At 42.3% G+C, this 12087-nt stretch overlaps 1 protein-coding gene across 4 annotated transcripts in view; it reads left to right on the top strand.

The window, feature by feature from the left end:
- Nucleotides 1-12087, top strand: part of si:zfos-2326c3.2 (mitogen-activated protein kinase kinase kinase kinase 4) — a 264594-nt gene that overhangs the window by 132657 nt on the left and 119850 nt on the right. For all 4 annotated transcript variants that reach the window (XM_052020805.1, XM_052020803.1, XM_052020804.1 and 1 more), the window contains exons 10-11: nt 6560-6735; nt 10708-10780. In XM_052020805.1, coding sequence (XP_051876765.1) covers nt 6560-6735; nt 10708-10780 — 249 coding nt within the window. The remainder of the gene's footprint in view (nt 1-6559; nt 6736-10707; nt 10781-12087) is intronic.

Raw genomic sequence — 12087 nt, 5'->3', positions numbered from 1 at the left:
TACTTCCAACTTCCATACATGGATTTCAGTGGCAGACACAGTTATAGTTTCTCATCCATCGATAGAGAAAACTAGCAGGCTGGTGTCTCTCTCCCTTCTCTCCCTCTCTCTCCTTCTTCTTCTTCTTCTAACTTCTTCAACAACGTCATTACGTCCTTTATCTTCTATTGACGTAAGCACGCCCCACACACACGTACACACACACTCTCTATCTTAAAGGGACTTTCACTGAGTCCGTAACAGTTCTGATTCTGAGATGTTCCACTGTTGGAGGTAAAAATTAGTTAAAAAAAAAGTAGTAAAATTGGTTTACTATTGTCACATGTACCAAGGTAAAGGGAAAAACTTGTTTTGCATGCCATTCATACAGATCATTTGATTGCAACAGTGCATCAAGGTAATACAAGGGAAAAGAATAACAGAATGCAGAATGAAGTGTCACAGCTGCAGAGAAAGTGCAGTGCAGGTAGACAATAAGGTGCAAGGCATTAACGAGGTAGACTGTGAGGTCAAGAGTCTATCCTATCATATTAGGGGACCATTCAATAGTCTTATAACAGCAGGACAGAAGCTGTCCTTGAGCCTGGTGGTACGTGCTTTCAGGCTTTTGTATCTTCTGCCTGACGGGAAGGGGGAGGAGAGAGAATGTCCGGTGTGGGTGGGGTCTTTGATTATGTTGGCGGCGAAAAGTGTAGACAGAGAGACCTTAAAATGGGGCTCCAGATGGACATAAAAGATTCCATGACTCATGAAACAGAGAAAAGTAAGGGACTTATCCCTGGTATTGTGGATGATATTTAACCCTCAACCACCATCTCTCAAACAAATTTTATGTTGTCATGTTGCAGTTTTTGGGAGTTTGCTGTGTTCAGTTTGATTTCCTACATTGAACAGTCAATACAAATATTGAACTGGTTGTAAAGTGCTGAAGGGTGATTGGACTCCTCGAAGGGTGCTACTTTAATGCACATTTTCCTTCTGTTAGCTGATGGGCATTACAGTTTTAGGTCTGGTTAAGCCATATTTCTGTTTCTGACTGTGAGTGAGTTCCACTTTTACTGAAATCACCAGCTTCTGTAAAGATGTTGAGGCACAAACTGGGCTATGCTTCCTCTTTTGAAAATGTAATTGGAGTATTGTAATTTAAGAGAGATGGTTTGCCTTGGGGAAATGCTTTTGCATGAATCTCTCCCTTAATGATATTTTTTAATTACTGTAGCATTATGAATAATAAACTTTAGAGCTCGCCCTAATCTAAATTTAGAATTTATGATGATGTGGAGATTTATTGTATTAATTATGTAGTGTTGTTCTTTTAGGCACAATGTTTCTTTGTGACTTTAATAACAAACATGAATTGAATCATGGGCTTTATATGAGGTTCAGATTTGTATTTTCAACTAGATTAAACTTTTCTATCACAACACTTGTCTGATAGCATGACTTAATAATGAAATCTGCAGATTATGTCATGAGTTTTATCACTCTGATTCTGATAGAGATCATAGCAAATCTCCATTTCAACAGAGATATTGAGTTGCTTTATTTAAAGTCAACATCTCGATTGGTATAACAGGGTGCTTGGAACGCAGGAGATTAAGGGGTGACCTTATAGAGGTGTATAAAGTCATGAGGGGTATCCATAGGTTGAACACACGGAGTCTTTTTCCCAGAGAAAGGGAACTAAAAACATGAGAGGTGAAAGATTTAAAAAGACAACTTCTTCACACAGAGGGTGGTGCATATATGGAATGAGTATAATTTATATTTAAATTATGTTTTTCTTGTGAATGCTGCTTATCTGATGCTATGTGCCTGTGATGCTGCTGCAAGTAAGTTTTTCATTGCACTTGTACTTGTGCATATGACGATAAACTCGACTTGACTTGAACGTTTAAAAGACATTTGGATGACTGCATGGAAAGGAGGGGTTTAGAGGGATATGGATCAAAGGTGGGCAAATAGGACTAAATTGGTGGCCACCATGGTTGGCATGGATGAGTTGGGCTGAAGGTCCTGTTTCCATGCTGTATGACACTATGACTCAATGACTGTGGGTGCATGCCTCCCAATCTCCTGCCACCATCAATGTCTCCATCAATCCACGAAGACATAGGAGCAGAATTAGGCCACTCGGCCCATCAAGCCTTCCGCCATCCCATCATGGCTGATTCATTTTTCCCTCTCAGCCCCATTCTCCTGCCTTCTCCCCGTAACCATTGACACACTTACTAATCAAGAATGGAGTGGTCTGCGCACAGCAATTGGACCACAGGTGGTGGAAACTAAGGTCCTGTCCATGGATCACCTTAATTACATCCTGATAGTTTGTGTGACAAAAAGACCTTTTGGACCATTTAGAAATGGTTGAAAATTATTAAGGTAATTCCAAAGTCTTAGAATCATAGAGAAATAGAGTACTACAGCACAGAAACAGGCCTTTCAGCCCATCTAGTCCATGCTGACCTGATCTTCTGCCTAGTCCCTTCTACCTGCACCTGGACCCTATCCCTCCAAGCCCCTCCCATCCATGTACCTATCCAAACTTCTCTTAAATGTTACAACAGAACCCGACCCGCATCTACCACTTCTACTGGCAGCTCGTTCCACACTTGCATCACCCTCTAAGTGAAGAAGTTTCCCCTCAGATTCCCTTTATATATTTCACCTTTCACCCTAAACCTATGTCCTCTAGTTCTAGTTTCACTCAGCCTCAGGGGACAAAGCCTGCATGCATTCAACCTATCAATACCCCTCATAATTTTGAATACCTCTAAAGGATCTCCTCTCATTCTCCTGTGCTCCAGGGAATAAAGTCCTAACCTAGTCAACCTTTCCCTATACCTCAGGTCCTCAAATCCCAGCAACATCCTTGTAAATTTTCTCTACACTCTTTCAAGCTTATTGATATATTTCCTGTAGGTAGGTGACCAGAACTGCACACAATACTCTAAGTTTGCCCTCACCAATATCTTGTACAACTTCAACATAACATCCCAACTCCTGTACTCAGTGCCCTGAGCTATGAATGCCAAAGTGCCAAATGCTCTCTTTACAACCCTATCTAACTGTGGTGCCACTTTCAAGGAACTATGGATCTGTATTCTCAGGTCCCTTTGTTCTGCTGCACACCTCAGAGCCCTACCATTCACTGTGTAAGTCTTAGCCTGGTTTGTCCTCCCAAAGTGCATCACCTCACACTTGTCTGCATTAAATTCCATCTGCCATTTTTTAGTCCAATTTTCCTAGCTGGTCCAGATCATGCTGCAAGCTTTGATAGCCTTCCTCGCTGTCCACTATTCCCCGCAATCTTGGTGATCCGCCAATTTGCTGATCCGATTTACCACATTATCATCTAATTCATTAATGCAGATGATAAACAACAACGGACACAGCACCGATCCCTGCGGCACACCACTAGTCAGAGAGACAACCATCTACTACCACTCTCTGGCTTCTCCTGCTAAGCCAACGTTGAATCCAATTGACTACTTCATCCTGAATGCCAAGCAACTTAACCTCTGGACCAGCCCCCCATGCGGGACCTTGTCAAAGGCCTCGTCAAGTGTCCATGTAGACAACATCCACAGCCTTTCTCTCATCGACCTTCTAATAAAAATAATAAAGCATATTCAATGTAAAGTAGTAAAAAACATTAATATTAAAGAAAATAAGATGACCTTCACTTAACAAAGTTTGGCGACCCCATTCAGACGAATATGGTGGAGCTTGATATAGCAGTGATGGTTGCCATGCTTACTAAGTGTATCCATCCCTTTATCTTACGCAAGGGCTCCTTGACTCAGTGTGAAGTGCAGGGTGTGCCTGCACCTGACCTCCAGTGTGCTCCCTACTTCTGCACAACACTACAACAGCAGAAGTCTTGAATATGCTGTCAGTGCAATCTGGCTCGCTATTTGCTCGGTGTCTAAAATATGGTTACACCACATTGATAACAATGACATTTCTTTAACAATGTTGGAGAAAAAACAAGAAAACATTTTTCTGGAGCAGTTTATCTTTCCACATTGATTACTCTTTCAAGTAACAACAATTTGCATTTAAATAGCACATCGAACAGAGTAAACATTCCAGGACTCTTCACGGGAGTATTACAAAATAAAATTTGGCAATGAACCAAATCAGAAGGTATTAAGACAGGTGACCAGAAGCTTGAGAAACGAGTTAGACTTTAAAGAGCACCTTAAAGGAGGGAGGGGGGAAGGAGGAGGCGAGGTTTTGAGGAAGAATTCAAGAGCTTGCTTGCCACCAAGTTAAGTCACTGTTTCCAGTGGTCTAGGGAGAAAACGACAGCACATACAAGAGGCCAACACTGAGGAGCACAGAGATTGTCATTGTTTTTGGGAAAAACAACATGATTTTCTTGTGTATTTAATAATCAGTGGCGAGTATGTCTGGCATTCAGAAAGCAATCAAGAAAACACAATCATTGAATCAAAGGTGTTTCCTTTTTGGTGCTGGGATGAAATTTTGAACCTTTATTCATCCTCTAACTTTGGTGTAAATTGAAAGCTGTTTCTCACGTGACATCTTGTCAGCAATCTGGTAGAATTTTGAATACTTCAGGAAAAACAGTCCTTGGCGTCTTCCATCGAATTTGCCCTGCTTTACTGATCTTTCTTCCTCAATTTGATCATTTTTAAAGACAATGTGTTCGAAAACACATGAAGTTTTCCCGCATAATATTTAGTCCATGAACAGATTCTAAGATAGGCTTTCCTTTTATAAATCCTGGGTGTGTTAGCACTGGAAAGGGTCCAGAGGAGATTTACCAGAATGTTGAACGGGATGAAGCATTTCACATACGAGGAGAGATTGGAGAGGCTGGGTCTGTTTTCAGTGGCGCAGAGGAGGTCAAGACGGGACATGATTGAGCTATATAAAATTATGAGGAATAGTGATAGGGTAAACTACAGGAAACTTATCCCCATATCAGAGGCAGGTAAAACTAAAGGACATAGGTTTAGGATAAGCAGTAAGTAATTTAGAGGGGATCTGAGGTAGACCTTCTTCACCCAGAGAATGACGAGTGCCAGGACTGCACTGCCCAAGAGAGTGGTGGAAGCATAGTGGCTGACAGCATGAAAGAAGTGTCTTGACAAGCACTTGAATCACCCAGGCATAGAAAACTGGAGCCCAAGACCTGGAAGATGGGATGAGTACAGATGGATGCCCACCCCTCAGTGTGGATTGGCCTGTTTCCATGCTGTATGACTCTATGAGCTGTCCAACATTAACCAAGTAACTCTGTAAATCGAACCTTGGTTCCTTTATCCAAGATTTATTGTTGGTTTATCTTTTAGGGTAGTTCATTCCATTGAAAGAAAGAATCATATTATTGTAAAAAAGTGAACTTTCATTTTCTGAGCAAAGAAAATTGCAGTATTCAAAATTCCTTTGGCCATTGCCTCCAGAAACCTTTGGGGAATTCCTGTTTTCTGATGGAGTTCGGACAACCAAGGAAGAAATATAGAATTCAGAGCATTACACAGCACAGAAACAGGCCAAGTCTACTCCAACCATCAATCACCCAGATACACTAATCCCATTTTATTCTCCACCTATTCCTATCATCTCTTCCCAAATTCCAACATTCACCACACACTGGGGACAATTAACAGTGGCCAATTAACCCGCCAACCCTTTGCGATGTGGTAGGAAGTCAGAGCACTTGGAGGAAACCCAGACAGTCACAGACAGAACATGCAAACTCCACACAGCACCGGAAGTCAGGATTGAATCCGGGTTGCTGGAGCTGTGAGGCTCTACTCGCTGCACCATTGTGATGCCCCAGGAGATCGTTACACTCCTTCATTGTGCATTCTCCACACTCCTTGTTAGTTGTCCCATTGCCTTCTTCAGAGTTGCAACCAATAATGGAACCTTATACTCAACTTATCATGTCTCACTGCCAGAAAAGAGCCCTATAGTTTTACATAATGTATAATCTGACAACATTTTTATTCATTCCTGGGTGTAGATATCTCTGGCAATGTCCATCCCTAGCTCCCCTTGACCTGAAGAGGTGTTAAAGGTCAACCATAGTGGTGGGTCTGCAGTTGCATACAGACCAGACTTCGAAAGGACAGCTGGTTTCCTTCCCTAAAGGACATTAATGAATCAGATGAGATTTGACATCAATCACTCATTTACACCAATCCTGCATTAATCCCACTTTTTTATTCTGCCCACATTCCCATCAAGATTCCCCTAAGATTCTACCCCTCACGTACACGCTAGGAGCAACTTACTGTGGCCATTTAACCTACTGACCCACACATCTTTGGGATGTGGGAGGAAGTCCATTTGGTCTCAGGGACAACATGCAAGCTCCACATGGACAGCACCTAAGGTCAGGATCGAACCTGGGTCTCCAGCACTGTGAGGCAATGGCTCCTCTAATTGCACACTGGATTAATTACTTGAATTGAAATTTCCCACTCTCTAAAGTACAATTCAAAGTCACATCAAATTTGTGTGTTATATTTGACATAATCAGGTGATACTCACAAAACCTTGCTTACACACTTTGTTGTAGGTCAAAGAGATTTATGAACTTTGTAGAAACCTGCCTGGCAAAAAACTATTTGCACCGACCCGCCACTGAAGCCCTACTGAAACACTCATTCATCCGTGACCAGCAAAATGAGCGGCAGGTCCGCATTATGCTGAAAGACCACATCGACAGGACCAGGAAGAAGAAGAGTGAGAAAGGTAACTGGCTTCTTATGTTCTTAGACCGACCATTGTAACTCTCACCTTACATTGCCCAGGCCATCACACATGCTGTAAATGAAAATCAAACAATATCAGTTCTGAGGAAGGGTCTTGGACCTGATTTTGACACCATGGTGAAAATGGAGACACAAGAGACTGCAGATGCAGGAATCTGGAGTAAAAATTGAGCTGCTGGAAGAACTCAGCAGGTCAGGCAGCATCCGTGGAGGGAAATGGACAAGGTGAAGAAAAGACAAGATTCAGTCCAGATGAAGGGTCTCGACCCAAGATACTGACTGTCCATTTCCCTCCACAGACGCTGCCTGACCTGCTGAGTTCCTCCAGCTGTTCGTTCTTTGCACCTTATTGAACATAACTGTTTTTTTGTAATAATCCCATATCTTAACATGATAAAAACTTAACATGTCAAGGATTTTTTTCTTTTATTTAATGATTTTGTCCAAAAAATTCTGGTTGATTCCGTTAGCTCACAAAGCAATTTCCATCTGTGTTAGAGGGAATTTACTTGAGCAGAAATGTAAACTGTCTCTTCACTTTCAGATATACAGCACAACTTAAATACAATTTGCATCCAACCTCGCAGCTTGAATCAAACTGCAAACCCCGTCCCACTGCTTGTAGGAGCACTTGGCAACACCCACTAAATTCATTGGTGTGCCAGTCCATCAGTGTCTGATGTGGGAAATGCGTACTGTGCAGTGGAGAGAGAGATAATTTCACCTTTTTTAGGTAAACACAGGTAAAAATATGAAACAGAGGTTGCACCACAATGAAAAATATTTAATAAACTGGAAATCTGATATAAAAACAGAAAATGCTGGAAACACTCAGCAGGTCAGGCAGCTTCTGTGGAAAGTGAAACAGATTTAATATTTCAGGGTTAACAGTTCTGATGAAGGTTCACATTCCCCTTTAAGACATTAAGGTCCCCTGATCTCCCCATTTCCAATTACCCTCTGTACGTCCTCAGCCATCTCCTCGTCTGATCCAGTCCTGTCCCCTCCATGCCCCCTTCAGTTGCAGTTCCACCACAACTCCTCAACTACAACCCATTCTCTCCCTTAATCCTTCCCACCACCACCACCCTCTGCAATCCTCTCACTTCCTGTTACTGTGTCTGCTCTGCAATCCTGCCCTCTCTCCCCGCAACTCTCTCCACACCCCCCCCCCCCCCCCCGAGCCTTTCTCATCCATATCACCTTCCTTGGGATCCTTTCTCACCACCCCAACCACACCACTCTCACACGATGTTTTAACCACCGCCCCCCACCCTAACCCCAGCTCCTCTTCCCCCAGTTCTACTTCACTGAGTAACTTACTTGCTTCGTCATCTGACAGAGCATCACATGAGAAAGGCTTTTGTGCAAGGATCTTACTTCCTGTTTCGATGCCATTGGGAATATTCAGTGTGACTTACTGCTTAACTGTTGGCATGGATGCTGCTGGCCAGTGGAGATCATTTATAATTAACTCCAGAATGAAATTCATGTTGGGAAGGGTAAGCCCATGGCACAGAGATTGCAGAATCGTTTTGAGCAACCTTCTTCAATTTGCCACTAGTGGCAAGTTGCAAAGTTGCAGGATATTTAACTTCAGGATAAATAGTCACACTGTTTCAAATTTCTTTGTTGAATTAATGATTGGAGTTTTCGCCGTTTCCTTGGATTTAGAAGGGATTGATCTGCCATCCTGAACATAGAGGAGGTTGCAAGACATTGCAAAGAGGCGTAATCAGCTCTCAATCAACACAAAACCATATAAGAAGACATTAGGAGAGTAATTATAAGACTGGCCAAAGAGGTGGATTTGAAGCAAGATGTTAAAACTGGAAAAAGGAGGTGGAGAGATAGAACAGAGAACAGTACAGCACAGGAGGAGGTCATTCGGCCCACAATGTTGTGCTGAACTAATTAAGCTAGTAATCAAACACCTAACTAAACTATTCCCTTCTGCCTACACATGGTCTATATCCTTCCATTTCCCACACATTCATGAGCCTATCTAAGAGCATCTTGAAGTCCTCTATCATATTTGCCTCCACCACCAGCCCAGGCAGTGCGTTCCAGACACCCACCACTCTCTGTAGAAAACGTGCCCCGCACATCTCCTTTGAACTTACCCCCTCTCACCTTAAATGCATGTCCTCTAGTATTGGACATTAGATGTAGAGAAGGAATTCCAGAGAGAATATTGAGAGTTGAAGGCCCTGGTACAAATTTTTGGGGGATGGGAATGTGGGATGTGCCAGAAGGTGGAGATTTAGTTCCGACTCAATGCACAATAAAGAATAAGGAAAACTGCCTGAAATATCCTGCAACATTCTTCTCAAAGTATCTGCTTTATTCCCTCATCTCCCCTGACCCCTCTCACCTTGTGTCCTGTCTTACTGCCTCTTCCATGGGCTGATGGTTAATTTAAATTAGATTAGTTTATTGTCATATACACCAGGGTCCAATGAAATTCTTTGCTTGATTGAAGCTCAGAGAGTAAACAGAAGACATGGTAACAATAAATACAGCAATAAATGCCAAGATGGGAGCTAAACAACAGAATGGTGCAAAGATCGTCGTACAACCTTGACACCAGCCCTAATTTGTCTTGTGTTTGAGTTCAAGTTTCACATTGCAAATGCATGCTGTTTGGTAGGTTAATTGACTACTGTAAATTACTCCTAGTGCAGGTGGCCGGGAGGAGAATCACAATGGAGTTGATCGGCAGGTGAGGGAGAACAGTTTGCAGGGAAATAACCAGAAGAATGGAATTGGTGGGATTGTTCTGGGAACAGTATAAGTTCAATGGGCTGAAAGTCCTCCTCCTATGTCTATGAGACTGTAAGTGCCCTGCAGTTATCTTGTACTGCTCTGGATTTACCCTGTCCCCAGTGTTTACTGCCCTGAGCATATGTGACATGTACTATATCAGGGCTGAATTGCACAGGTTGTTGGAATCTTTGCTGGTAACTCCTTCCTCTGATATTGAATTAAGCTGCTTGCCTCTTCTTTGCAATACATCAGGATTGAATGGGTCCTCAATACTGTACTAGTAAAAGCAGACAGATTGCTCAGAATGGAACAGAACACAAACGAATCTAATCTTCAAGCCCTTCAGCTGTTGTTCTATCGCTTATTGTTGCTCTGCACTGTGTAAGCTTATTAAGTGACAAGTCCATCAATTCCCCCATATCTCTTTCATCGTCACCTTCCACTGTATGAGCAACATTCGTAAAGTCTGTGTTATGACCTTGTTATTGTTATTTGAATAACACTTTGCAATAATCTTTGGTAAATTTAATTTGCACACTGTTACTCTTTTACAATGTCACCTTCGGGTCATTGATTAGTCCTTTTGTCTTTGGATCACGATTTAAACCCACACTCCCCCTCCAACTCTGCAGCAATCTAAGCACAAAAATTTAGTACCGCCCTGAGGGAGCGCAGCACTGCCGTTTCGATGAGATGTTGCATTGAGGCTCCATCTGTTCTTTGAGGTGGGCACAAAGGTCTACAAGGCACTGTTCAGAAGAAGATCAGGGGGATTATTCCTGGGATCTTGATCTGAATCCACCTCTCAGTCTGTATTACCAAAAGACACTATCTGGTTGCCAACACCCTGCTATGCATGGGAGCTTATTGTGCCCCATATTCCAGCACTTTAGAATATACTTCATTGGGTTTTGAGGGGGTTAGAGATGTTTGGGACTGCTGTAGAGGTGCAAGTTTCTTTTGCATATTTTGCAAAATTACTTTGCCTATCTTAATATTCAGCCAGTTTATATGTGTCACCTATACCAAAGAAAAAGAGTGCTAATGCAGATGGAGAAGAGCTAATATAGCTGATTAAAACCCAACCTTAATTAAAGCAATAGTTAGTTCTGGTTTCCGAAAGATCATTCACACAGTGATCCTGACGCTGAACATAATCTTCACTGTCATCCTTTCTCATCTCTAGATGAGACTGAATATGAATACAGTGGAAGTGAAGAAGATGATGATGGACTGAATGAAGATGAAGGAGAGCCAAGGTAGGTAGTTTGTTCATTTACATAGTTCAAGTGTATACACTGTTTCTTTTTGACTGTTATCATTAATTCTGTTTCCAACCAGTGTTTTCCAGCAGATATCAATTTGACCTGGTATTAATGCATAAGTGAAGAAAGCTCCTATAATTCAGGTGAATTATAATCATGGCAATTCCATATGAAATAATTTAATGCTTCAGGATTGATTAAGGGAAATACGTTACCCAGGAAATGATGCAGTGTGGAAAGAGGTACCGTAGCAACAGGGTTGGGTACTGGACTAGTATTCTGAGACCTAGACTTGATCTGGAGACAGTTGACATCCCACCATACCAGCTGAAGAATATAAATCCAAGTTTAATTTAATAAACCTGAAGATAAAAAGCTAGCATTGGTAATGGTTGTCACAAAAATGATTGGATTGTGGCTAAAAGCCTGCCTGGTTCCCTCATGATTTTTCAGGGAGGGGAAATCAACTGTCCTTACCCGTTAGCTGATATGTAACTCCAGACTACCAATGTGGTTCATTCTTAACTAAAGTGGCCAATTAGGGAAGAGCAAATGAGCATCAGCCTTGCCAGTGAGTAAACATTCAATGAATGAACAGAGGGAGAGTCTTTCTTTCTTCTAAACAGATTGGTTGTGTTTGAGATTGTTGGTTCAATGTTGTTGAGTGCAGGTGATTTCATAATGAATTCACTGAATCTGAAATGCAAGGGATATTTCCATTAGTGGGCAGAAGGCTAAGAGGAAATTCAATGCAGATTTTTGCAGTTGGAGTCACACGGCATGGAAACAGGCCTATCAGCCAAACTGGTCCATGCCAACCAAGATGCCCATCTAAGCTAGTCCCATTTGCCCACATTTGGCCCATATCCCTCTAAGCCTTTCCTAGCCATAAGAGAGAGACAGCAACGAAACAAGCCCTTGGGCACATCGTCCGCACTGACCACCAAGTATCCATTCTTCCACTAATCCCACCTAACCCATTTTATTCACTCTACATTCCCATCAACTTTCCCCCAGATTCTACCAATCACCTATAATACACATGAGGGGCAATTAACCTACCAGCCCACATATTTTTGGGATGTGGGTAAAAACCCAAATCAGCCAAAGGAAAACTGTGCTGTCACAAGGAGAACGTGCAAACTCCACACAAAGAGCACCTGAGGTCACAATTGAACCTGGGTCACTGGAGCTATGAGGCAGAAGTTCTGGTGTCTACACCACTGTGCCACACAGTGTCAGAGTGTCTTGTTGTCATGCAGGAACAAAGGCCTTATTTTGAGTGTCTTACACTTCTCTTA

This window comes from Pristis pectinata, chromosome 8, assembly GCF_009764475.1.
Source record: "Pristis pectinata isolate sPriPec2 chromosome 8, sPriPec2.1.pri, whole genome shotgun sequence".
NCBI lineage: Eukaryota > Metazoa > Chordata > Chondrichthyes > Rhinopristiformes > Pristidae > Pristis > Pristis pectinata.
Note: the sequence above shows the minus strand (reverse complement) of the source record. Positions and strands in the feature narration are given on the sequence as shown.